The sequence below is a fragment of the Protopterus annectens genome, chromosome 13.part0 (assembly GCF_019279795.1).
Source record: "Protopterus annectens isolate FY-2018-M chromosome 13.part0, PAN1.0, whole genome shotgun sequence".
In the NCBI taxonomy this organism is placed as follows: domain Eukaryota; kingdom Metazoa; phylum Chordata; order Ceratodontiformes; family Protopteridae; genus Protopterus; species Protopterus annectens.
The window spans coordinates 1062917269-1062943450 of record NC_056747.1 but is presented as its reverse complement, the minus strand read 5'-3'; the positions used below and the strand labels follow the sequence as shown (position 1 = coordinate 1062943450).

At 41.1% G+C, this 26182-nt stretch overlaps 1 protein-coding gene across 2 annotated transcripts in view; it reads left to right on the top strand.

The window, feature by feature from the left end:
* The window catches only part of LOC122788119 (P43 5S RNA-binding protein-like), a 292075-nt gene that overhangs the window by 30284 nt on the left and 235609 nt on the right, over positions 1-26182 (top strand). For both annotated transcript variants that reach the window (XM_044055057.1, XM_044055056.1), the window contains exons 3-5: positions 11893-11989; positions 24037-24125; positions 25618-25691. In XM_044055057.1, the coding sequence (XP_043910992.1) occupies positions 11893-11989; positions 24037-24125; positions 25618-25691 (260 nt within the window). The remainder of the gene's footprint in view (positions 1-11892; positions 11990-24036; positions 24126-25617; positions 25692-26182) is intronic.

Below are 26182 nucleotides of genomic sequence, written 5' to 3'. Positions count from 1 at the left end.
TTAAATGCACTCATGACTGGTCAACTTGTACAGGCAGTGACTATCCTTTGTCTTTCTGGGAGACGGAACAGCTGTAGGTAACCCCCAAGCTGGACTTGTAACTTTCTGGAATGTAATAGTGATGTCCTATTCATGTTCCCCAATATGAAAGCAATTTAACTTCTGGCTGGCCTGGAGGTAAATATGCAGTGGATTCTTCCACTGTGTGCCACTTGACTAGGGTGGCATATTGTCATGGTGAACTGTAGGTGGTATATTGACTGGAGTGTACTTCAGCCAAAACGTAGTTTTCCATAACTGTTTCCATAAACACCGTGGCACAGGTTCCACTAGCTAAAAGTTAAGCTTGCTTTACCATATCACACCACACCTTTTGAAGACCACTGGAACGTGATTATGCAGACAAAATGACCTAGCCTTACCACCTAGCATCAAAGGAGTGTGCTACATGATTACCCTTAGTCAAATGAACTTTTAAAAACTGTAGCTTTGGAAGGGTAGGCAGCCTTATTTCCTATACTGCTGTGCTTACATTTCAGGCATATCAAGTAGTCCTGCACAAAACCCATGGTATCCCTCTAGTGTCAGAATACCCAGTATGCAACCTATACTGGGTCAAAAACAAACCAAGAAACTTCAGTGTGGAGGGTGTGTGAAGTTCACTCCTTGAATTATGTACCTATCCTTCTCACAATCTGTCACCAACTGGCTTCAGAGTTACCTGTCTGACCACCAACAGTCCATTGTATGGCAGTGGCATATCTCCCCAATTACCTGTCTCCGTAGGGGTTCCCCAAGGATCCATCCTTGGACCCCTACTCTTCTCTGTTTACACCAATAATCTAGCCTCTGCCACCAAACATGGCACACATACAATACGCAGATGACTCTACCATCTGCTCAGCCCAGTCCCTACCAAAACTGCAAAAAGTCGCAAAGGAAGCCTTTTCCTCTGAAACATGGTTATCCGATGCCCAATTAACTCAACCCAAACAAAACTAAACTACTCTTCCAAACCACCAAACATACTCAAAACAACTCTCACTTTTAACATCACAGCAAAAGACAACACCACTATATACCCAACTGAACACACCAAATTGCTAGGAGTGGAAATGGACAAACTAAAATTTTGACATTCACATATCCATGACCATAAAAAAAAGTCCACAAACTAGGAGCGTTATACAGAAATTTCTCACCAAAGCAGCAAAGATTTCAATAGCAAATTCCCACCTTGTCTCCACCCTACTTTATGCCTCTCCACTATATACCAACCTAAGGGCAATGTGATCTAAACAAGCTAGAGACCAGCTACAACAAAATTGCCAAATTCACCACAGGGGCATCCTACCGTAGTCACAACAGTCTCACTTGCTGAACTGGGCTGGCTTGAACTCCCTCACCTCCTTCAGTGGTATCAACTCTCACTCGCCCACAAACTAGTAAACCATCCACTAAATGTCCCATCCCTCCAGAATCTACTCCAACCCTATCGCACCACCAGACCACTAAGATCCAGCAACAAAAATCACTTTCAGATCACTAAAGCCAATAACTCTGCTGGTGAAGCACTATTCTCTTGCACCATAGCCAAATTATGGAACTCACTCCCACCCACAATTACCTCTGTACCATCATGCACCCACTTCAAAACTTTACTAAAAGTGCACCTAAAAACATGCTGGCTATGCCCTTGCAACTCGCACTCTATCATCCACCCCATCCAACCACTACCTTTCTTTCCAACCACTACCTTTCTTTCCACTCCACTAACTAGCTTGATTATAGCAAGCTCGGATGCTCATAAGCCTAGTACTTATTATACAGCCGGAACTTCCCATTGTAGCATTTGTTAGTCTGTTATGTACTTCAGATAAAGATTCTAGTTGTCATTGTCTACTGATGTACTATGTTCCTCATCTGTAAATATGTTGCAAGTAATTGCTATGTTAAATTAATTGTTATGTAATCCAATGTATGTTTATTTTTACTGTGGAGCTTTTCTCCCTGGGCCTCTGCTGAAAATGAACCTGCTTTTCTCCCTGGGCCTCCGCTGAAAATGGACCTACGTGCAGTCAGACACTCCCGGTCAACAAATTTAAATAAAATAAATATAGTCCACCAATAAACTATGTACTGTAAAATGTAGATAATAGGTAGTCCAGTTAAAAATGGAATATCCTTTGAAACATGAGCAATCCTAGTTGAGTATAATGAGAAACATCAAAAACATTCCTTGTATATAATCTCATTTAGCAAGGGAGTGGTCAGTGTGGTTCTGGTAAGAGCAATAAAAGCATTAAACTAGTTCCTTTAACCAAGTCCCCCTTAACACCATAGTGTAAACTGAGACTTGCCTTGGAACTTTAGCGAAAAAGCTAGAAGCAAAAGAACAGCTAAGACTAACTGCTAATCCAGACTTTAAGAAACCCCTAATTCTCTAACAACTCTACCACTAGACATCTATCAGAATAAAAATGAAACTGCGATTACTATCGCACCAAATACTTCATAAAGTTTGTGAAAATATTAACATGTGTTCACTTGTAAATTACACAAGTAGGCTGGAAAGCATAGCTATAATTGCTGGAAAGCATAGCTATAATTGCTAAGGTGGAAATAAGTGAAAAATGTTAAAGCATTAAGGCCCTGGGGATCTGTTCAACCGTGATATCGAGTGCATTTACCTGTTATCAGAAAACTGCACCAGTTATTTTCATTGTAAAATATTTACAATGTTTGGTATTGGCTTATAATATTGGTATGGATAAAAGCATGTAATGTGGTTCACACCATCAATAATTTGAAACTTTAAAGCCAGTGTTTGTTTTTTGTGAAGTTGCAGGTGCCAAGCAGTGAACAGTGAACTGCAGCTAGGCAGAGTCTTGATTTGGTTATGAAGGCTGATAAGGGAGGGGTTATTACTTAATAGCAGCAGCTATAACCAGAGGATAGAAGAAATGCTGAGTGACATTGTTTTTCTCTTTAGAAGAGATGAAGGCATCCTACAGCTGGTACACAGCCTTGACTGCACTTTGGTTTTTGTCTACAGACACCTTCCCCTGCTTGCTGTAATTCGTTGGAATCCCTAAACCACATAAGAGAACCCTCCTTACAGGGCAGTGGTTGCAAGTAGGGGTTCCCTGACGGAAGCTACTGCCATCTACCTGGATTAATTGGTGTCTGGCTGAGAACATTTCACACAAGACTCTATTTTTATTTTCCTTAATTTTTTTTTTTTTTAAGTTGAATCTTGTATATTGTACTTGCACATTGAAACTGTGACGGATTCATACAGGAAAAAGTGGCATACCAGCACAACATGAAACGGGTTAACTCTTAGGTAGTGTGCTTGGCTACAATTTTTGTTTTAATGGAAATTACTATAAACAAGACCGATGGCCATGGGGTAGCTACGGCCCATAGCCTAGCCAACATAGCTCTAAGCAAGTGGTTGTTGGATTGTTTAACAGAATACATGCAGCATATTGGTGCATCTGTGCTTTTATTCATTCTTTTATTGTTTGGAAAGGAGACTGCACTAAAATAGTTTTGTCAACTATCTGAATGAAACGGACTTCCTACATTTCACCTTTTTCCACTGCCTCACCCTGGCAGTCTTTGGATATGCTCACCTCTTCCCACAGCCTCACCTTGGCAGTCTTTGGATATGCAGATTACTGAAGCCTTTGACCAAGGTAAAATGGACAAGGATCTTTACAGAAAACCTACCAGAGAACCTCCTACTGCATAGGGGTCTCCATCCTACCATGACAAAATATAGTAAGTCCCAAGGCTATAGGTTGGCCAGAATCACCATAAAAATAGTATCCTTCTTCCTTAACCTAGATTAACTAAACTTCCATAACACTTAATATTGCTTTCTTTATCCCAACCAAAAATTGAAGTACAACTTCAACAGCACTTGACACCGGTCTTTAGATTGTTCATAGATTTATCTTGACTTTACTGTTACAGCAGCATTCATGTTGTAGAGAATTGGGCCATAATTACTGAAAGCTCATATTTAATTGACCTTGGAGAAGCTCCTTTATAGGAAAGCCAGAAACATCAGGAGTTTGGAGGTACGTAGAGACCACTGTGTGGATCCAACTCTTGTAGGCAGACACTTATCATAGGAAGGTAACAAACCTAGCCAAGATCTATCCTTATTTTCATGATCCGCATCTAATGCCAGTGTCCAAGAGGGGTACAGGTGGAACCCACTGGGGTGAGTTTACAGCTACCCATCCCAAGTGACCAGATTCAGTTTGAGTAGCGCCAATGAGGTGCTGTTTGACATTAAGTAGGAGTCTGTTCCAAAGGTCTGGTAACTTCTGGGAGACTAATACAACCTGCTGGAGGGGCAGATTAATGTCGCATACCAGGTTAGGGTGAGTAACCCATGTACAGTTTGACTTGTGGATATGCAGCATTTAAATAAGGGTCTGAGATTACCTGATTACCTTGTATGCAAGACTGAGATTGCCAGTAGTCTGTATGAAACTGAATAAAGTGACAGTGATTTCCGATCCAGATAAGACAGATGCTGAATATCTTTAACTTTCTTATTGCTGAATGCCCTTACCACTATGGAGACATGGTGATCAAAAGTAAGATTACTATCAACCTGTGCTCAGATCTCCCACTGAGTGCATGCACAGGGTGTTGCTATTGATGGTTTGCAGGAACATCAGTTACTGAAAGGGATGATGCATTTTAATTTTTTTTTTTTTGCATTGACTTAAGGCCGTGTTTTGGCACCAGTCATTTGTAAGACTGTTTAATGTAAAGCACTTTTAGTCACTGATGGTGATTTCAGACAAATTTAAAAACTGTTAAATTCATTTTAAATAACATTTTTAAAAACTACCTCATGATACAAACCTTCCAATCAACAGTTAACTAATTACATACACACTCCTACAAGTAAGCAGTACGACTAACGTTATTTAAAGCTGTATATACTGAATCACAATAAATTACATATAAAATGTACATAAACAATACATGTCATCATTTTTCCTACTTAAGCCAAATGCCAACAGAATAATAACTTTATCTACACATAGAGTTTAATGTTACAACATTCATTAAGCCCTGGGTAAAAAAAATGCATTGAGACGCAGCTGACAAATTCTCCTTTTCTAGAATAAGGGCTGTTGGACCCCCTCTGTCAGAATGTATTTGAACAATTATTTTAAACTTGAAATTGTGCCCTCAATTTAGTACTACATGTTTCACTAAGGAATTTGTTTTTTGCTTTTCATTGTCTGGGTATATGAACACATCCATATCACAGAACCGTCTGTCCGTCTTTCCGATGTAGTATGCCGTGCACAATGCTAAATATACTACGGATTTAGAATTTCCGCTCCCTGACTGCAAGTTTTTCCTACATCCATGAATTTACAGTACCTACAGGCCCTACAAGTACATATTTCTATCAAACTTCAATACACTTTCTAACTAATTCTTAAGATTAGTACCTCTCCTGAAAATCAAGTTTGGGTGGGTTCCTAGCTTCTCAACTAAGAAAATATCGTTACTGATAATTCCCAATTTTTATAAGATGGTTCTTATTTTAGAGCTGTCTTTACTGTATGTTATGAAACTAAATTGTAGTTTAAACTGAGTAGGAAAAATGATTTATTTTTTGCTTATCGTTTATGTACATTTTATATGTAATCTCTTGTGATATTTTATTTCTGTATATACAGCTTAGTCGTGCTTAATGTAGGAGTGTATGTAATTAGGTGACTGGAAGGCTTGTATCATGAGGTAGTTTTTAAAAATGTTTAATATTTTTAAATTTTGTCTGTCACTATCGGTGACTAAAAGCACTTTACAACTTTGTTGTGGACTAGTTGTTTGGTGTACTTGTTTTTGCAATTCTGTTTGTTCATTTACTCAGTTTGTCGACTTTTATTTTCAAGACCATACCTCTCAACCTCTTAGAGTAAGAAATCTGGACAAAGCTATGAAAAGTGGTACAAATAGGGACAATTGCTCTTACAAGCTTAGAAAGCTGATAGAATAACGGTTGCATTAGCATGAATTTTCTGAAGGGTATGAAGTCCAAAACTCAAATGTCTGTCATTTTCTAACTTCAATCTTTAATGAACTTCAATCTTTAATTTGCCAGAAAGCCACAATGTTATGAAAAATGGACCAAAAATATAAGGCTACAATCTGGACATTCTGCAAAAATCTGTACAGTTGAGAGGTACGTGCAAGACTGTCCTTGTAGGATGTTTCTATTTGGAGATTGTTTGCAGACTACTGCAAATTGGGAGCAGTCAGTCACATTTAGTTTTTGTACTTTTTGGAATCTTTCTCCAAAGTACAGAGGTCCCAGGAACTGATCCCTGTGGGCCACCACTGGTTAAAGGTCTATTGTTTGGTGGTGGATTCCCCTATTTTGAATTCGGTGAGCCAGTTAGTGACCTATAATAATAAGGGTTGATGCCTAGTTGGGCGAGTTTTCAGTGATGCTTTTGTGGAGGATAGTGTTAAAAGCCTTGGCCAAGTCTAGCTAGGCTGCATGCACAAATTCCCCTTGTTCAGGGGGGGGGGGGGGGGCTTGGCTATCTCTATCTCCCTTTGACCAATCTAAACTGAGTAGGGCCAAGTGTTTGGCGATTTACCTACATCTTGATAGTCCATGATTTACTCCATGGCCTTGCAGATGAGGCAGGTCAGGTTAATGCATCTGAAGTTCCTGGGCATCAGTGGAGTACCCAATGGTGTTGCTAATTCTTTGGTGTCCATGTAAGACTCAGCCTGGGATGTGATCAGGTCCCATTAGATGCTGTATTGTTGGCCTTGGGGCATTCACAACATGCTTTTTAGTGATTCAAGGCATGGGACAGGTAGTAGGGATGTCATGGGGGTGTGTGGTGGGGACAGATGAGGGAAGTTTTTCACAAGGCCAACAGGTTAGCTAACTACCAGTTGGGCATAAATCTGGGCTTTTCCTTTTATGTTAAGCATATAACCGAACTCCTTATAGTTGTTCATAGTTGAAGCTAATTTGGATTTGTAGTTGCTTTGGAGGACTTCACAAGAAGTCTTAAGCTGAGGGAGGGAATGTTTCCAATTTAGGACTCTCTCCTTACTCCTAAACAGCAATTTCTTCCTGTTGTAAAACCTGTCAATGCAATTGTCCACCAGGCAGGTTTGCTCTTCCTTAAGCTTGTTTTGATCTTGTTTATGGTAGAGTTAATGCAGTTGTACAAGTTTGTATAAAGCATTGGTGTAGAACTCTACACAGTTGCCCCTTCATCGGAAGAGAAGGTGTGCAGTGAAGCTATTTATACCATCCCATAAGAGATTATGATACGCTTTGGAGGAAGTGCTGGGGGGGGGGGGGGGTGCCATAGTTATTTTGAAGAGATTTATCTGTAGTAAGATCTCAGCAGGGAAGATCTTGGTGAGGGTGCTACAATAGTCCCCCCCCCAAATTGGTGAGCACCAGATTCAGAATTTTAGGACCCCTTGGAGTGTCAACCAACCGGTCTAGGGCACTGGAGTCAACTAAGTCAAGGAACCTTTGGTCAAGTGAGTTGGATCATGAGTAATATACCCAGTCAATGGATGGCTAGTTGGTCACCCAAAACCATGGTGTTGAGATCTATCTTAATAGATTCAAGTAGATCCAAATGGGTAGTGGGGGTCCAGTAGCTAGCAATGACTTAAATAGGTGTTCTATCAACAATTAATTGAACCTGAAGTATTTCCATGGAGTCGTACTGTTAACCAATCTGGAGATTTATGTTGATGCACCACCTCATGTTTGTGGTCTGAACATGTAACCTGGTATGGCTGGGGTGCTCTGAACAGCTTTGAACCAGGTCTCTCTAACTGCACAATTTGTCTTCTAAGGAGAAGACTGTTTCCAGTGAGTACAGTTTCTTTAAGACTCCAAGTGTTAAGCAGTATAACCTTGAGGCTGTTTTTAAATGGAGTTTTTACATAGGGGAATTTTGTCCTTGAGACACAAGGCACTATGGGGGTGGCAAGAGCCAGTAGCTGAAATCCCCAGGGGTGACAGATGACCATCTCTGGCAAAGCATCAAGGTCCATCGATCATGTCATCCCAGGCTGGCAGATAACTGGATCCCCTTAGAATGACACCAGAAACTAAGCCATTATTGAAGCAAAATCATCTTCTATTTTGTATTGAGGCATCCTAGGTGAAAATAAAATGCTGTTTAAGGCTAGGGACATGCCTGAGATGCATAATCCGAGAGCTCTGTCATCTCCATATAGTCTAGAGAGATATGTCTCAAGTCATTCACACAAAGATGGACTGAGGGAGTCTTCTCGGTACCTGTTGAGAGTGCATGAGTGATGTGGTGGATCTAGCACCTGACAGCTGACCATAACCTTCCCTTATCCATCCTGGTGAGGGACATTGTGTCTTATGATGGAATCACCTATAACTGTTTGGTTTTGCCCTTTGCTTTAAGGGCTTGCCAGGTGAGACAATGGTGTGTGAGCTATTGTGTATTTTCTGTAGAGGAAGTATTGCTTAGTACGCTTGTGTTTGGGAGGTCTGTGTTTATGGTGAGGGACTCTGTGTATGTAGGTATGTGTGATGTGTTTGGGTGGAGTAGGTGTGTGCATGCTGACAACCCACTCATTGTCATATGTACTGACTGGTGTGTGAGCATAGATTCAAGATTCTTAATATAGCTGCATCTCGCATGTGGACTAGAAGTAGGGTTGTCTAATATGAAGCAGTTGCTACACTCGGGATGCCCATGTCTACTAAGCTGGCTGGAGATACTGTTCCTCAGGAAAAGGTCACATTATTGGGTGAGGTGTGTTGGTACCTCTATGGCTAGGCTTAGTGTTCCACCTGACAGTGCTACAAAAAAACCTGGAGGACTGCAAGCAAGTGCAAAGGGAAAATTTAATGAGCAAAATGTTTGTATCTATATGGCAGCCACTGCTACATGGCAGTACACAGTGGTGTGCTACATGCAAACAAGTGCAAATGGGCTTAAAACTACCCTTTAACTCAAACTAGCCAACAAGGGTACTCTGAGCTCTAGTCCAATCGCCCCCAATTAGATGGGACCCAGACAAGCAGCCTTCTCCCCCAGGGGTACAGAAGGGCCTTCAACAAGGATGGCTTGAATTTAATGCTCAGAAGTTACAAAATAGACCAAGAAATGGCAAACTTGGGACTGGACTATACTACAGTTGAACTAGTGCAGTATACAGTAAAATGTGGCAAAAGTTCAGACTGAGTACAAATTAAAGTACAAAATAGAGCAAAACCAGGTACAGTTGAAAGCAATGGATGCCTCAGATCTTTCAGTATCTCAGTGAAGGGTAGTTTTAATGCTAAAGTGATAAGTTTAGATTCAGCAAGTCTGAATATGGGCTATGCTATAAAATGCAGAAGTACTAAAAATAGATTAGGGAGATGTGTTTTCCTGCCGTTGTTTAGAGACTGATTTAAACTTGGGAGGTGACTAACTCTGTGCAGGTGGGTTTACAGGGAAAGCTGCAATCTCCATTTTTATGTGGAGAGAACTCAACAGACTAAATGGAGTTCTGGTCATCTTTCCGAAATTGGAGCAAAGTAATGCACTGGCTCAGCACCTGCAGCTTCACAAAAGACGAACTGGCTTTAAATTTCAAGTTATTGATCATGTGGACCTTTTGGAACTGGAAGTAGACATCCCTAGTCTTTTAGAAAACTTCAACTAATGTGCCAGTTGAAACATAAGCCCTGGTTTTCCAAAATAGTTAATTATTTCTCTGTAAAAAAAAAAATTCATACTTCAAAAAACTGACCCCCTGTTTTAAAATAAAGTATACAAGACTGAATGCTGACATTGCATACTAAATATTAAATACATTGCTGATGTGCTTTCTTAGTTAAATGCCACACTTGGAACAGATCCCCATGGCATGAATGCTTTAATATTTGCACTGTATTTCCACCTTGGTAATTACAGCTATGGTTTTCAGTCGTAGACTTGTGTGTTCATTAATATGCTTTTTACACACAAACAGGATTTAAGTATTTGGTACAAAAGCTATCTTCGTTTAAAAGTTTCACTTTGCAAGTATTAAATATTCTAATGTCTAGTGACGGATCTTTAGTCATTTTCATGAGTTTGTTTGGATTAGTAGGTCTGCTCTAAGCTGCTGTTGTATTTTTGTCTCTACCATTTATAGTTTCAGTTCCAATGTAGCGCAGTCTCATTCTACACTACGGTGTTAAGGGGGGGACTTGGTTAAAGGAATGAATTTGCTTTTATTGACAGAACTACCTTCTAATCACCCCCTTGCTCCAATAAGCTGGTGTGCAAGTATAATGAAAATCAAAACCACTAATGGATCACTTGGTGTTTCAATGACTATTCTATTTTTAACTGAACTGTGGGATGGCCACTTTTTTATATACAGTTGTTGAACTAGTTGCATAACATAATTCAAGGAGTGAACTTCACACCTTTCACCCTGCAAAGTTTGTGGTTCATATCATGTAGTCCCAAACCATTGCCGATTTCCTGAGCTCAGACAGGGTTTAATAGCCACTTTGTCCTTTTAAAAAAAAAAATTATAAAAAAAGCCCAGGTGTTTCCCTTTTCATTCAGTTAAAACAATGAAATCCCCTGACAAAACACATTCATTTACAAAACAAATGCTGTTTTAAAGCTTAATTTGGTTTATAGAGTTTGTCATGCTCTAATAGCTCTAATACTGTGATTGTAGAAACTTAATGTTCACCTTTTGATTTAAGCAAGCACGTTTTCATTTTTTATAAGAATGGAAACATCTGTCAAGTGATCCTCTGATGGCAAGGGATGCTTTTATCCTCCCAGATGTGCTGGTAGGAAAGCATAGCTTTTTATGGGGGGGGTTCCTTCAGCAGTTTAGATTCGGGGGGGGGTGTTCCTCAGCAGTTTAGATTCCTTTTACGGATCCTGTTCAGATTTTTGAACCAGATAGCAAGGCAAAAGTGTGTGTGTTTTTTTTTTTTTTTTCTTCTCTCTCTCCCTGTGGACAGTTTGCTATCCCAGGGACTGCACAGAGCCAAGCCATAAACAATAGTATCCATGTGAGCTGTATTACATTTATGCCAGAGTTGTACATGCGAACCAATTTGGCTTAGTTTATTTTGAAGTACTTTAACAAAGGAACGCTTACATAGCTTGAATGTTCTGATACTTGGCAATGCTTCCCAACAGAGATCTCACTTGTCGGAAGCATGCCAAAGTTGAATGTAGGGTGGCTAGCTGACCTTTTTTGCTTTGAGAAGTGGAGCAAATCCTCTCCTTTAAATGGACAACACACTAGCAGTACCTTGTGTACCAAGTACGTCACTAGATGAGTTGTCTGCAGTTCTTGTGGACTTTGTTTAGGTCTGCCTTGTGATATTCCATGATTCCATGCATGAAAATGAGCTGGACTGTCTTGCATGTTAAAGTATGATTAACAAGTTAGGGAGGTTGGTTGGATAGCTTAGTAGATTGCCAATAACCGTAACTAGGGAGGTTTGTTGGATAGCTTAGTAGACTGCCAATAACAGTAACTGGGGAGAACACTAAGCCTATTCTCCCACCAAGGAATTGAATCTGGTACAATGATGCCTCCATTCAGTAAGAGGTTACGTTACTGTCTAGCACGTATCCTCCTGGAGACTGGGGAAGGACCGTAATGGGACTGAGACTGAGCTTGGTATAGGCTTTGTGCTGACTTGACCTGGTCCTGCAGTTTAGTGCAGACATGAGGGTGGACATGAAATTCGTCTTTTTAAGGTAAGCACTTCTTAAATGTTACTGTAAACTGTTGCAACAGTAAAATGTTAAGTGTGAATAAACTGAGTTAAATATGTAGTGTCAGTTGTGCTAACTTTATCTGCAGATGTACCTTTCCGAGCTGTAATAAGACATTCTTTACAAAGGATAGCTTGAAGAGACACACAAAGTACCAACATGGAACAAAGGAGGAATATTTCATGGTAAGGCTAATTTAAGGTTACTAAAGCTCCTGCATGCATTCCTGAACCAGCTTGGTAAGATGAAATTCCCTGACTATACAGTTATACAGCAGTCCTTGACGTGTGGAAATTTTTTTCCTCTGTAAACTGTAATGAGAGGGGAGCAACAGATGATGATTTTCAGGTTTATCAGAAAACTTAATTTAGTTTTATGCAACCTTTAGTCCTTTCAGTCTCCATATCCTTCTGGTTCAATTTCATTTGGAAGTTTAATTTAATGGTAATTGTCAGACTTAAATGACTAGTTTGATTCAGTTGTAATTGTATTAAGACTGACCTTTGAGTAGGATATAAGCCTTCACCTGTATGTTTCCAAAAAGTTGCCATACAGTCTGCAGCACAGAGAAAGCAAGGTATCTAAACCCAATTCTAGGATGCAATACAGTACTTCAGATGCGGTGTGTGCTTGTCGGACATGAAGATTACCATCATGTCACTTCGAGTCAAGAGGGAATATCACAGAATGAGGCGAGCCTCACTTGGGTAACTTTGTAGGGAAGCAGCTGAGAACTGTTCCCAGGAGTCTTTCCTAAGGGCGGCAGGATCAGAAAGATATTCAAATCGTGTGAACTGCTTTGTTTTCATTTTCTTGAGGCCATTTGTCTGCCTGCATGCTGATGGGCAGGAGTAATGCTTTTCTGGAAGTGGCATTGACTTTAAGGAAAATAAAGCTGGCATGCTTCAGAGGGTTAGGAAAGGGGTATGTTATGTAGAAAGTGGAAAAATAAACTGCCTTGGAAAACGGGATCCCAGAAAGTTTAGTATTTTATGATGGAAATCAACTAAGCAGCACAGGAAGCAGTCGTGGATAGCCTTAAGTCTCCCAGACTGCAAAAAAAAGTATTCCACTGAATTACTAAAATGCAGTACGTGTCTTGCAGCAAAAGGCTGACTTTTGCTGGATTTGGCAGACAGTGGTATTGAATGAATTCCATTTTTCATGATGGTGATTAAGATGCCAGTCTTATGGGAATAAGAAAAGTGAATTGATGGGCTGCAAACGTGTGATCTGTGCTCATTGGTGAAGCTACGAAAGGCTGATGCTCCCGAGAGTGACAGGATGGGGGCCGAAAGAATGCTCTGACCAACTCTGTGGAGTCTTCAAAAATCTTCTACTGTCCAAGTAGACTATTCCATCTTTAACGTACGATCATACCACACTGCCAAAGCTGTTTTCAGTCTGGACTGTTCAGTGGCACTTACTCCAGTCGTGTTTCTAACTGGTTCTGCAGCACACTGTCCCAGTTATCCAAGGTGCACATCAGTATAATTAGAGCAAATGGGTCTACAGAAGAAGCCATCTTCACTGCCTTACACACTGCACTTTGTCATCTTGAGCAGCAGGGAGCTGTGTGAGGATGCTCTTTGTAGACCTTGGTTCAGCTTTTAAGTTATCCCAGGTAGACTGGTCACTAAACTCAATGGCCTAGGACTTTCAGAAATTACCTGTTGAATTGAGAACTTTCTATACTGTCATGGTTAGTCTAGGCCTGTACCTCTCATTGACTCTAAACACTGGTGTCCCACAAGGCTGTGTGCTGCTGAGCCCCTTTCTGTATACTATTTGCACCCATGACTGACCCCTCTCATTCTAATTGTGGACAGCACCACGGTGGTTGGACTTGGGAGGAGACGAGACAGCATACAGAGATGTTCAAAGACTGGCTGGTTAGTGTACTGAGAACAACCTTGCTGAACTTTGCCAAAATGAAAAGTTCTAGGTGTATGTGTGACGGAGCTTTTGGTCCATAAACACTGCAGGCAGTCAGAAAGCCACAGCAGAGATCCCATTTCCTAAGGATTCTCAGGAAAAATAACCTGCAGGAGAAACTACTGGTGTTTTTTTTTTTTTTTTACCTCTGTTTTATTGAGTGTGACATTTCCACATTGTATCACAGCAGCTTGGTGGCAGACGGCTGGTAGCTTTTTTTCATTGGAGACTAGAAAGGCGAAATGGGGTCCATAAGATCATATGAAATTATCTGAGGATGGGAGCAGCAGCAGGCATGGGCAACAGTTTGTAGGAATAATCTATATCTTTGAAAGCAATTTCTGGGGCAGGATATGGATTTGTTTTTTTTTTGTTTTGTTTTTTTTCTCTGACCTTTTTACTCCTTGTTTGAGGGTTATGAACACTCTGAATAGACTAGAGTTTCTACAGAGACATTCAAGGTAGTATGCGAAACTGAAGGGCAGTATTTTAAATAGGCTTGCTATTAGAGGTCCCCATAAGAGTTGAGAATTGTATAGGCAGAGAACCTGCCTGGGATAACTGCATACCAAGTGACAGGATTACACAAAAGGTAGGGGAAAAGTAGTACAGGTAGGTAGCTGTGTAAACAAGTGGAAAATTGTCAAGCACCAATCTGGGAAGGAGAAACAATGGTATTAATGAAGCAGAAAACACTGGTACCTATAGGCCTTTTAAGTGTTTCAATTTAATGGAAGGAATCCTTGTGGTTCAGAAATAATGCAGAAAACAGTGATTCTCTGACCTGCATAGTGGATCTTGCGATGAGCTTACAAAGTTTTTTTTTTATCTCCATGTAGTGGTACGAAGTAAAGGAATGGAGAAATTTCTGGAGAAGACTTGCATGCTGTATCTTGCAGTCTAGATCAGGAAATTACTGATGTAAATGCAAACCAACTTTGGCTATGCCCAAGTCATAGCACTTCTGCTGTATGGAAAGTTCACTGCTCTTCTGTGAAGTACTCCATTGCTGCTTATGTAGTGGAGCAAAATGTCTATCCTGGCTTTCTAAGGAAAGTTGAGGGGCTCTGAGCTGTGATAATGGAAATATCAAAATAGTGAAAGCTTGGAGTGAATACAACATTGGGGTGAAAACTTATAATATAGTAAGGATGGCATAAAATATATAGTAAGGATGGCATAAAAAGGTTCTATAATTATCAGTTAAGTAAAACCAGTCTAAGTAGAATATTCAGTAGGCACATTTCCATAAGATTGGGGGGTATGGCAAGAGTTGCAATTTTTGTTTGGAGTAACTTCTGAAGTTGGACAACTTTTCCCACATTGCATTCCCCCTTATTTAAAAATTAGGGGGGGGTAGTACAGACAAGTGGAAGAACACAGGAAGTATGTGTTCCCAGGGCTGGTTATTTGCACATGCAAATCTTGTTTGGGTGAATAACTTAAATCGGCCATGGAGTTGTGGGATGTGGGTGCCTGACTCTTCAGGGCATTTAATGATTCCATACAAAAATTGGTAAGAAGTGGGCAGCCTTTAGGTAAGCGGCAGTGTGAGTCTTGTGCACACTTCAAAGGATAGTTGCTTGGGTCCTGTAGGTGCGTCTGCTTAGATGCATGGGCTAGTTACTTTGCAGATCTAATAGTCCTGTTTGGGAGGACTAGTCAAAATTTGGAAAATGTTGCAATGTAGGTCAAAGGGTAGAAAAATTAATTTTGGGAAAGGCTAGTTTAACCTTTTTTTATACATGTAATCCAGGTAAACCTACTAGACAAGAAAAGCATTGGTTAAGTGTATTGCTCCATTACACAGACAAATGGCGATGGACTGAATCAAACTCTGGCCCTGGGTACAGAAGGTGGCTCATTAACAGCTCAGACCATTAATCCCCTGTGCTCCCTGCCAAATATGTAATGTGCAAGTGGGATGTAGCTGTGTGGATCCTTTGCATAAGGTGAAATGCCCCCTGCAGAAAATTTCTGCAGGATTTTACATTTATATTGAATGGATAGCCTGTTTTCGGAGGGAGAAACATTCATCATTCAAGGCAGACATACCATTTAGAAAATAGTAACATAAATGTGCAACAAAGCATCCATTTCCAACAATGAAAGATTAGTTAATTCAGTGGATTAAGGCTGTGCTGTTAAGCTGCTGTGTTCACAATGAGGTTCCCCAAGAGTGCATTTGTCTACTGTGAGACAAAAGTTAACCAGGCTTTGGGGCAGTTAGGAAGTTGCACTAGGCTTCTCAATGGTCTCCTGGACCACATGACTCATAACAGTGAATGTCTGGGCTCTATCCTCTGACCTCCCTCAACTATAGATTCCAGAATAGTACAGTATACTTATCTGTTCAAGCCTAAATGTTCATGACTTGCAAAAAGTCAAGACCAGTCTCTGAAACTATTTGGAATTCAATCTGGAGAAAGCTTTCTAGCTGTGTAAAAAAAAAAAAAAAGATATTCGCACATTTGGGCAGTACAGAACTATGGAGGAGTTGTTGCATGTAATTACTGGAAAAAGGTGGTAAATTTAGTAGGATGAGATTAACAGCTTGGATTCTGATCATGATGCAGTATAGCAGACATGTTTGCAACGAGACCCTGAAGATGAGGATTGTCTGGATGGCATTCCTAGACATAGAAGCATAAGACAGGATCCCAGAAAATCTGATTTGGGCAGTTCCATGGTGGTCCAGAGCCCTAAAACATTGATAGCTATGTACAAGGAATGAATGATGCAAGAAGAAACTGTTCTAAGTCAGAGGGTTCTTGGAGGAAGTGAGTTTGCATTCAGCTGGGGTCACAAAGTTCAGTACTACTGGATTGCATAACCTGAATGGCCAAAGGTGACATAACAAAGCTGTTTATGTAGATTCTGGAGTAGAAGCAGGCTCTAAAAGATTTAGCAAATGATGGGATAAATGCAAAACTAAAGGCTTATGGGTGGAAACGAGTACAAGCAAAGATCATGGCAGCAAATGGTGGGGGGGGGGGGCTTCTGTGGTTCATGGAAAGCAGATGAGGTCATCTAGAACTGGAGGTGTAGCAGCCAGCTGGCACTGTTGGGGGGGGGGGGGCATGTAACAATGTCAAAGAAGCTGAAAAGATTGTGTGGCTCAAACACGGACAGGGAATACAGATCAGTGGAGGAAGCTTGATGTGGAGAGAAGTGCCCAATTATGTGATCCTGCAAGTATTGAGCATTTCTTTCCTTTGATACTGCTCGTTTGTGCCGATAACGCTGTTTCCATTCACATACATTACCATCCCCTCACTAGATTGCAGGGCAGTGAACTCTCTTGGTAACTCTACGTAGAGCATATCTCTCAAACTCATACCATGAATGAGTTGCATATGATCGCTCACTGCTTTTTTATTTTTCTCCCCCCACATTTTATCCTGTGGACAGACTCAGTACTTTAAGTACATGCTCCTTCTGGGCTAGGTGGTACACGCCAACTCCAAATTGACCTGCCCTACTTCAATCAGTGCTGCACTTAGTTAAAAAAAAAAAAAGAAAAAAAAAAGAATCTGTAGCTGATTTTTCCAGGCAGCGCTCCAAGCTTGAGCGCCTCAAGTGTATGCAGCCCCTTAGTGGTTATCTACCACCACAAATAAACTACTAAACAGTTTTGTGGTTTTCAAGGACTACAGCAAAGCACATGCACCACACAAGCACCTGAAAACGCCAGTTTTAAAGCTACTGCTACTCGCTGACTGCACAAAGTTTTCTTTAGTGTGTAGGATTATTACAGCACATGCCTAGCACGAAAATGCCTACACCACCACAGCTTCAAAACTACTGCTAATTGCTGATTATACTCGGCTCTTACCCTGTTTCAGAGTGTCTGGGGTTTTTTTTGCCTTTCCCCTTAACCAAACTAGCATATATCAACAGAAAATGCCATACTCTGTCAATTAATTGTATAATGCTAGATGCTAATGAATTTGATTGCTGGTTAGTTATACTATACCTGACTAAACCTGTGAGTAGTAAAATCGATATCTACAGTGAATGTACTTTATACAGTCCTTTTGTTTTCTCTCCTACTGAACTCCTCTTCAACTACACTATACACTCCTGCACCTCAATCATTTTATCCCTACTTTCCCTCTTGCACCTAACTCTACTCTCTGCTTTTACCCCTATTGTCCTCCCATCTTGTACCCACTCTGAGCTACCTCATTACCTGGTTAACACTGTAACACTCTTTCCCTACAGCCTGCTGCCTACCTTTGGGTTCTTCCCAGCCAAAAGCTATAAACAAAGGGGAATCCCTCTTCTAAAGGTCTTCCTCCACCCCGCACCCCAGACATCTGCTGCTCTGAGTGTTGTTGTGCTTCCAGACCCAATGCCACCAAAAAGAGAAATCGGGAACAGATTTCAGCGTGTATGTTTATACTTTCCTATATCTGCCTTAACTATACATTACACAGTAGCAGCCTACAGCAGCCTGCCCCCCCCAGTCCTCCTTGCCTTCCTGCATTACCTTAAACTTCTCCAGATCAACATTAAAGTTCTCACTTTTGCCACTAGGTGGCAGCATTACATAATTTTTGTAGTCACATTGGACATTTTAATTTATACCAACTCCCAAAGCCTCCGATAGAACAGTTGTAACTTTCTCTCAAACTTTATTTTCCTTGCCCTCTTACCCTGCTAGTCTCATACTTTACTGCACCTTTCCCACCTCCAAGTCAGATTCACTGTCTTCTTTTTGGAATTTTTCACTTCTGCCCAGCTCTATTCCACTCCATTCGACCTGTGTGCTCACTCTGCTCCCCTACCCTGTCCCCATTTCCCACCTGCCCCCACTACCTCTACATTTATACTTCCTCACACCACACCCCTAACAGATCACTACCAATCACATACACCCCCTACCAAACCTCTCCCACTTCCATACACACCCTAATACTCACAAACCCAACCCACTCCCAAACGCTACACCTCACACCCCCATACAACTATGCCTACACCTCACACCCCCATACAACTATGCCTACCTTCACCTACAAACATTACTACTAGCCACCATGCTACTAACCCTAACCCACACTACTAAACTTTGCCTCCCCCATACAACTATGCCTACCTTCCACCCATCTCAATCCCCACACACCACATCCTCACTACACCCAAACAAATCCTACACATACTCATAAATTCCCCCTGAACTGTACTCTGCCACCCCATCCCATCTGTTCAAACACACTATAGGTTCATAGATTAGTACTAAGCTAACTGCCCATGCGAGCCATTTTAAGCTTAGCCAATTATCCCTTGGGAGACCCAAACCCTGCATCTTGTTTTTGTAAGGCAAACACCTTAACCATTAGGCCACCCTCCCACACCCACCCTGTCCTAAGTACATCCCACAAAAGATGCCACCCCCAGCAAAACCAAAATTTCCTCTCCCAACTAAACCTCCTGATGCAGCTCCTTCCACATATCACACCCACTCTCAGGAGATATCCACCCCAACCCTGGTCCAAAACTCATTACCCACCCAAACCTATCTTCCACACCACAAAAACCCCAAGTCTAGCCGCCTCATCACCCTTAATGCACAAAGCCTCCGTAATAAAATTCCCAACCTTCATGCTTGGCGCTCATCGGCCAGACATAACCGCAGTCTCAAAGACCTGGCTTAAACCCTCAAAAACCACAAAATCCTCCCCCCAGGCTAACTCATCATATGTAATGAGACCGCATAGAAAAGGAGGTGGTGTAGCTATTGTCTACCACTCACCTTCACCCCCTATGACTAAGCCCATCCCAACCTTTGCCAATGCTGAAATAATTGCTGGCTTTTTAAAACTTAACTAAAAATCCATCTGCATTTTGTTCATCTACATCCCACCAGGAGACTAAAACACTAGACATCCCTCTCTTGGTTTAGCTCAAACATCAGAAATGAAACCTACATCCTTGGTGACAAACATTTAACTGGGCCTCCTTCCTTTCAGATACCCCAACCCACTCAACCTTTACAATTTCACCCAACTTATAAATAAATCTTCCTACCAGGCAAAAAAAAAAGTACCCTCCAGTACCATCATAGATTGGATATTAACCCACCCCAACCATTACCACCAATGCTGGTATAATACCAGACCCCCTTAGTGATCACCTACCAGCCTTCATAGACCGCCTACCCACTCAAATAGAAAAACACCAATTTAAGCAATCCTACAACCTAGCCGCCTCCTGCCCCGAAATCTTTTCAAAATGTCTTAACATTACTGACTGGTCACCCCTAAAATGCCTTCCACTAGACAAAGCCGTATCCTATTCTAACCACACTTTTTCTCACCCTACTGGATAAACTAGCCCCATCCCGATCTAAACGCATCACATCTAACCCCTGTCCCTGGCTATGGCGAGAAACTAAACCGATAATGAAGCAACAAGACAAAAAGTGGAAACGGTACCAAAAGCAGAAAAACCCTAGCACCCAACAAGAATTTAAATATCTGTGTAACCTAGCCAAAAATTCATAATAAATTATCCCAAATCCTACGACTTCAATCTGCAATCTAACCACTCAACTAACCCTAAAATTCTGGACCTCAATCTCCTCAATTCTCAACCCCGGTAATAAAGCCAACCCCTGCCCCAATCCTAAGTTCACCCAGCCTAGAAACAGCCACAAAATTCAGCACTTTGTTTATAGATAGCATAGCCAACTTATCCTCCACGTTTTCTAACCAGCCCACCAACACTACCCCCACATCCTGTCCTAACCCCCCCCCCTCTTCTCCCTTAAACCTGTCTCCACTAACACAGACTACTAAAGCTAAAACCATGCTGCAATGCACCTGACAACTTTCAGCTAAATTCCTCAAACTATCCACTGAATCAATAGCCTATCTATATCCATTATAAATAGGTCTATAGAAGAATCCTACATACCAACAATCTGGTGATAAGCATTCATCATCCCTCTACACAAAGGTGGCAGAAACACTGACACTACCAACTTCCGACCCATAGCTATACTCTCCTCTCTAAAATAAAATACTTGAAAAAAACATCCACTTCCAACTAATGCCATACCTAACCCTGAACAACTTCCTGCCCCCCCCCCTTCCCACATGGCTTCTGCCCTGCTTTCCTTCCTTACAGTCAACCTAGCATGGGACAGCAGCAACTATGTATCCTCACTGTTGCTATGCCTCTCAAAGGCATTCTATACCATCTCCCACTCCCTACTTTTGTCCCAGTTCTCACACCTGCACATCTCACACTCAACCATATCCTGGTTCTCCAGCTACCTTTCCATGCACCAGCAAGCTGTACAATGGAGTCCACCTCCTTTCCTACCTACACACCCACAGGAGTACCACAAGGATCTGTACTAGGCCCACTCATCCAACCTCCAACATATTTATCAACAATTTCCACCTCTCCATCCCTGACTCCTCGGTTATCCAATACGCAGATGACTCTACTATCATTTGCTCAGCCTGCTGCCCCTCCAAACTTCAAATCATAACCCAAATAGCCTTCTCCAAAACAGAATCATGGATGCAATCCAACCACCTAGCACTAAACACTAATATATATATATATATATATATATATATATATATATATATATATATATATATATATATATATATATATATATATATATATATCATTTTCACTCCCACCAAAACCTCCCAACTCAACAAAGACCTATTTTCCATCAATAGCCATAGTAACACCCCCCTAGAAATCATTCCCATTACTAAACTACTTGGCATTACCATGGAAGAAAGCCTAAAATTAACTCCCACAATCAAAACAACCAAAAAATTTGTCTTCTCTTCAGGCACAAACCCCCTCCTCCCAACACCCTCATATCCTCCTTTCTTCTCCCTTCCCTCCTGTACAGTGCCCCCACTCACCAACATCAACTTGGCCTTCGCTCCAAACTCGAATTCTGTTATAACAAAATCTGCAAATTCTCAACCAATTCTAAGAACTCTTCCCATCACTGCCACTCTACACACCCTGAACTGGCTAGAACTCCCCAACCACCTAAAATACCTCCATCTTACAACAGCTCTCAAACTTATCTTCAAAGCAACATTATGCCCTTCTCTCACCAAATGTCTAATGCCCTACACACCCAGCTGCACCTTGAGATCCAAAGATCAAAACCTCTTACAAGTGCACAAACCCTTACATCACCTGGCCAATTACTACTATCCCACACCATAGCCAAACTGTGGAACTATCTACCCTCCCCACTACGTAATTTACCTAACCATAACCATTTCAAATCCACACTTCTCTCCCAGTGGTCCTCCAGATGGGAATGCCCTTCACATGCTCCCACCAAAAAAAAAAAAAAGTTATAAGCTTTCCACAAATTTTATGCATTCTGGCCTCTGCTCTGTCTTGCACATACCCTTATGTCATCCTCCTAAATGTAATGTAACATATGCTTTAGTGTAATTACATCTGTACTAATCATTACTATGTAACATTCTGTCTCTTGTGATGGTCAATTACTTTAGTATTTTCCTTTTTTGTAACTTTGCAACTTGTAATTTTCTATGACCCGTTTGACTACTAAGTGCCGTACTACTATCTCCTCGGGCCTCCACTGAAAAGGGGCCACAAGCCCAGCTGGACTAACCCATTTAACAAACAAAATAAATTTGTATTGGTAGTGGGATATTCACTGGTAGATGTGGGTGGCCATGGTGGTGCCACAGTTAGCATTGCCCCCTCACAACAAGAGGTTCTCTAGTTCGATCCTCAACTGGGGTGCCTTCTGTACATTGCATGTCCTTGTGGTTGTGTGGGTTTCCTACCACATCCCAAAGACATGCTGTATGTGGATTGGGCACTCTTGTTGGCCATGAGTGCATGCATGTGTGCCTTCTGTGGAAGGCTGGGCTGGCAACTCTACGTAGTAAAACTCTACTGCCAATCATGAGCGGACAGGTGACTCACTGTGGCAACCCCTAACACGGAAAAGCCCAAAGAGATGTAGAAATGATGGTGATAAAGTAATTGCAGTTAAAAGTGGATTAGTGTGGTGTGGTGGTAGGGAAATGAACAAGATAGAATGACTATATGGATTGAGGGTTTGTGACAGTTTCCCTCTAACTTGCTCTTACAGGTGGCAACAAATGAAGCAAGTACCCTGGCCTAGTGTAAAGGCTGCAGATGTAGAAAATTAAGAATGGAGCTAGAATTCTAAAAAAGGTAAAAGCTTGTCCTTTACCCTTGTAGAAGAGTGCATTTTTGTAGAACAGAGCGCATCCTGTAGCTACCAACTATGGATACAAATTACTTAAGGCCGGGAGTATTTCTTGATAAGGGTGTGCCTAGTTTGTAAACTACACGAAGTATGGATTCATCCCCAGTGGCTCAGTGATAACATGTTAACAGTTTGGTGCACATGTGCCATCTCAAATTAGCAGAGTTGCTCCATTTTAAGGGATTGTTATCCTGTATCTACGAAATGCATTAAAGGAGCTGTTTAATTGTAGTAAAGCACATTCTAAATGCACAATGGAGGGAATTCTCATTTAGCAATGGGAGAGTTCTCCTTTGGGTGATGGAAAGCAGGCTAGGTGGGATTGAGCATCCTAAATTTTCATAAATCTGCAAATATTTTAAACATTTACCCTGCCTCATCTTTCAAACGTATACTTCTGCAGAGAATAGAAGCAGAGTAGTTTTACCTAGGGGAATAAAAAAATCCCACTCTACTGTGGTTGTGCAGGTAATAGGGTTTTATTAAAGCATGTTCCCAAATTAACTAGCTAACTTCAACTGTAAAAGGGCATAACTGCCATGTAATTTTTGTCGTATTTAAAGGATTATATATGCACTTTTCCAGTAACTTAGATGTGGATTATGTGAATGTTGTGCATGGTACTTGTTACTCCAAGTGCATAAACCTGATGTATCTAATATTTTGCCTCAGGACGTCTAGTGCTACCTGTAGTCCGATGCAGAAAATATAAGTGGTGTGCCTCATGTTGCCTGAGTGTGCAGACATTCATGTGACTGTCCAGATGGACAAGTTATTTCTTGATAGTACAAGGAAGAGGGGAATACTAGAAGCATTTTTTAAATTATAGCACTGACTAGCAGGAACACCAAGTTCCATCTTGGTATGGAATGTACTGGTGAAGTGGATAAGGGGGTCGTGGTAGTGTACTGAGCAGCTTTCACACAAACTGTTGCCTCCCCTCCTGTTTGACTCTGCAGTGGCTGTTTTTATAAGTTTGCCCTAGCTAATATAAATACCTATTGGGCTAATCTAACAATTCTCACTTTCTAGTGCGACTACAATGAATGTGGAAAGACCTTTAAGAAGCGAAAAGCCTTCAAAAGTCATCTGAATGAGCACAAGAAAATTGTGGCTTTTACGTAAGTATTGACCAAAGATTGCATATGTGCCATTGAAGCAGGAATATTGCCTAATGACCTGAAGGATGTCATTAGGGGGAAATGAGCTGTCTTAGACACTGGGAGGCCTTAAAGAATGCATCAAGCTGATCAACAGTTGGCCCTCTACAGAACCTTGATTGGATGGAAGATAAGAAATTCACCTCTGGGATCATGTCAGTAGCCCTGCTAGACGGGGGTCCAGGAAAGTATATTGTGGGGAAAAAATATCCAGGGAATTGTTATGGCTAGGCTTGTATAGGCCCAATAGCCTAGTACCAACCTATGAACCTATACATTTTAATGCATAGTTTAATCTGATGTATGAGCAGGTGTGTGAACGGCTATATAACTTAAGTAGATGGAGGAACATGTTGCCTTGTATCACTGCATGTTTATGCATTCTGTGGAGTAATTTTATGCATACAGTATGCTTAAGTTAACCAGGGATAGTCTTATCCCAGTTCCCACAAGCAGCCATAAGAGTGAAGAGCCAATATATTAATATCAAAGTACGCAACCATTCTCTCATGATGCAAGGTTTGTTTGTTCAGGGGGGGGGGGGGGTCAAAAGGTTGTGTATTTACAGTATGCACATGTTTGAGGCAATAATATTGGCTCTGGATATCCTACACTATAATATATTGGTAAGTGAATGCTGAAAGGTGCTCTTGATCATACCTCTCAACTCTCCCTGATTTTCAGGGACGTCCCTGATTTTGACTTAAATTTTAGCTCTGTCCCTCTTAATCCCTCCTAAAACTAGTGATTTTTGGAGGAAATGTGGTGAATTACACTTAATGACTAGTAAGAGTTCTAGACTTTTACTTCAGAAAATGTGTATTAATTCATATGCTTTGATTGTCAATGTTTCAAGTTAATAGCACTAATTTAAGTGTCCCCGATTTGTCCCTGATTTTTTTTCTTGACTTGGTCCTTGATTTTGTTGAAACTTGTCTCAGACTGGTTGAGAGGTCTGCTCTTAATGGATAGGTTATACAGAAACAATTTAAGCCTGACCTTTGGCAGCATATGTAGACTGTGTTCAAGCAAAGTGGAAACTGAGACTGATGCAGGAGGTTAGCAGATTTAGTTCAAGCTCAAAGGGAATATTCCAGTTTTTTTTTTTGCATGTTGGGTTTTCCTAATTTTAAATGTCTATTGACTGTACATTTATATGTTAGAATAAGAGTATTGACTGTTTTAGAATTTTGGATGCAGTGTGCATAGTTTGGTGTAGGTGTATAAAAAGGGTGTGGGGTTAAATTACAATTTACTGTTCTGCAAGGCATCAGAGTTAAATTAAAAAAAATTCTGGGCTGGAATGAGAAATTTCAGTGTTATGCTTGAAGGGCTTATTTGAAGTTTGCTGAATCTGAAAGCATGTTTTCTTCAAAGACTGTAGGAAGTTAGAAAACCGGTTTTATGCACATTTGACTTGCTTTGTGGTAACATTTCCTGTTTTCTCAAACAGCTGCCAGAAAGTTGGTTGTGAACTGAAGTTTGACAGTGCAGCTAAACGCAATTCACACCAAAGGAAGCACACAGGTAGGTGCAGTGAAGTTTTTTGCAGTGCTGTGTGGTATAGTGGAGATTAAGGTGGCGGGGTATTCATGTTGCAGGTCTGATGCCCAAACCACAGTACACCTGTAGCTACAATACAGAGCAGTGCCTGGTAACGTTATGCTTTTCTGGCATTTAACACAGAGGGCTGATGCTACGAGCTGTTAACTGCTTCTTCTGGTGCAAGGTTTGATTCCCTTTACCTCCATTTGCCCAACTGTGACTGAGCAATAAACTTGGACAGAGTCTGGGAAAGGTTCATGTGGATTTGTACTTTTTCCCTGGTTAAATTATCTGAGATGGCACAGATGTGGCTGTGAATGACTGTACTTGCATGTTGAGCAGTCTCCCTTTGACAAGTTGAGGTTATGAATTGCGTTCTAGGGCAGATGCATCTGATTTCAGCTTTGTGATACTGATATGCTGTAATATGGTGCAGTAACTTGGTGTTTGGGAGGGAGTGCTGGGGGTCATAT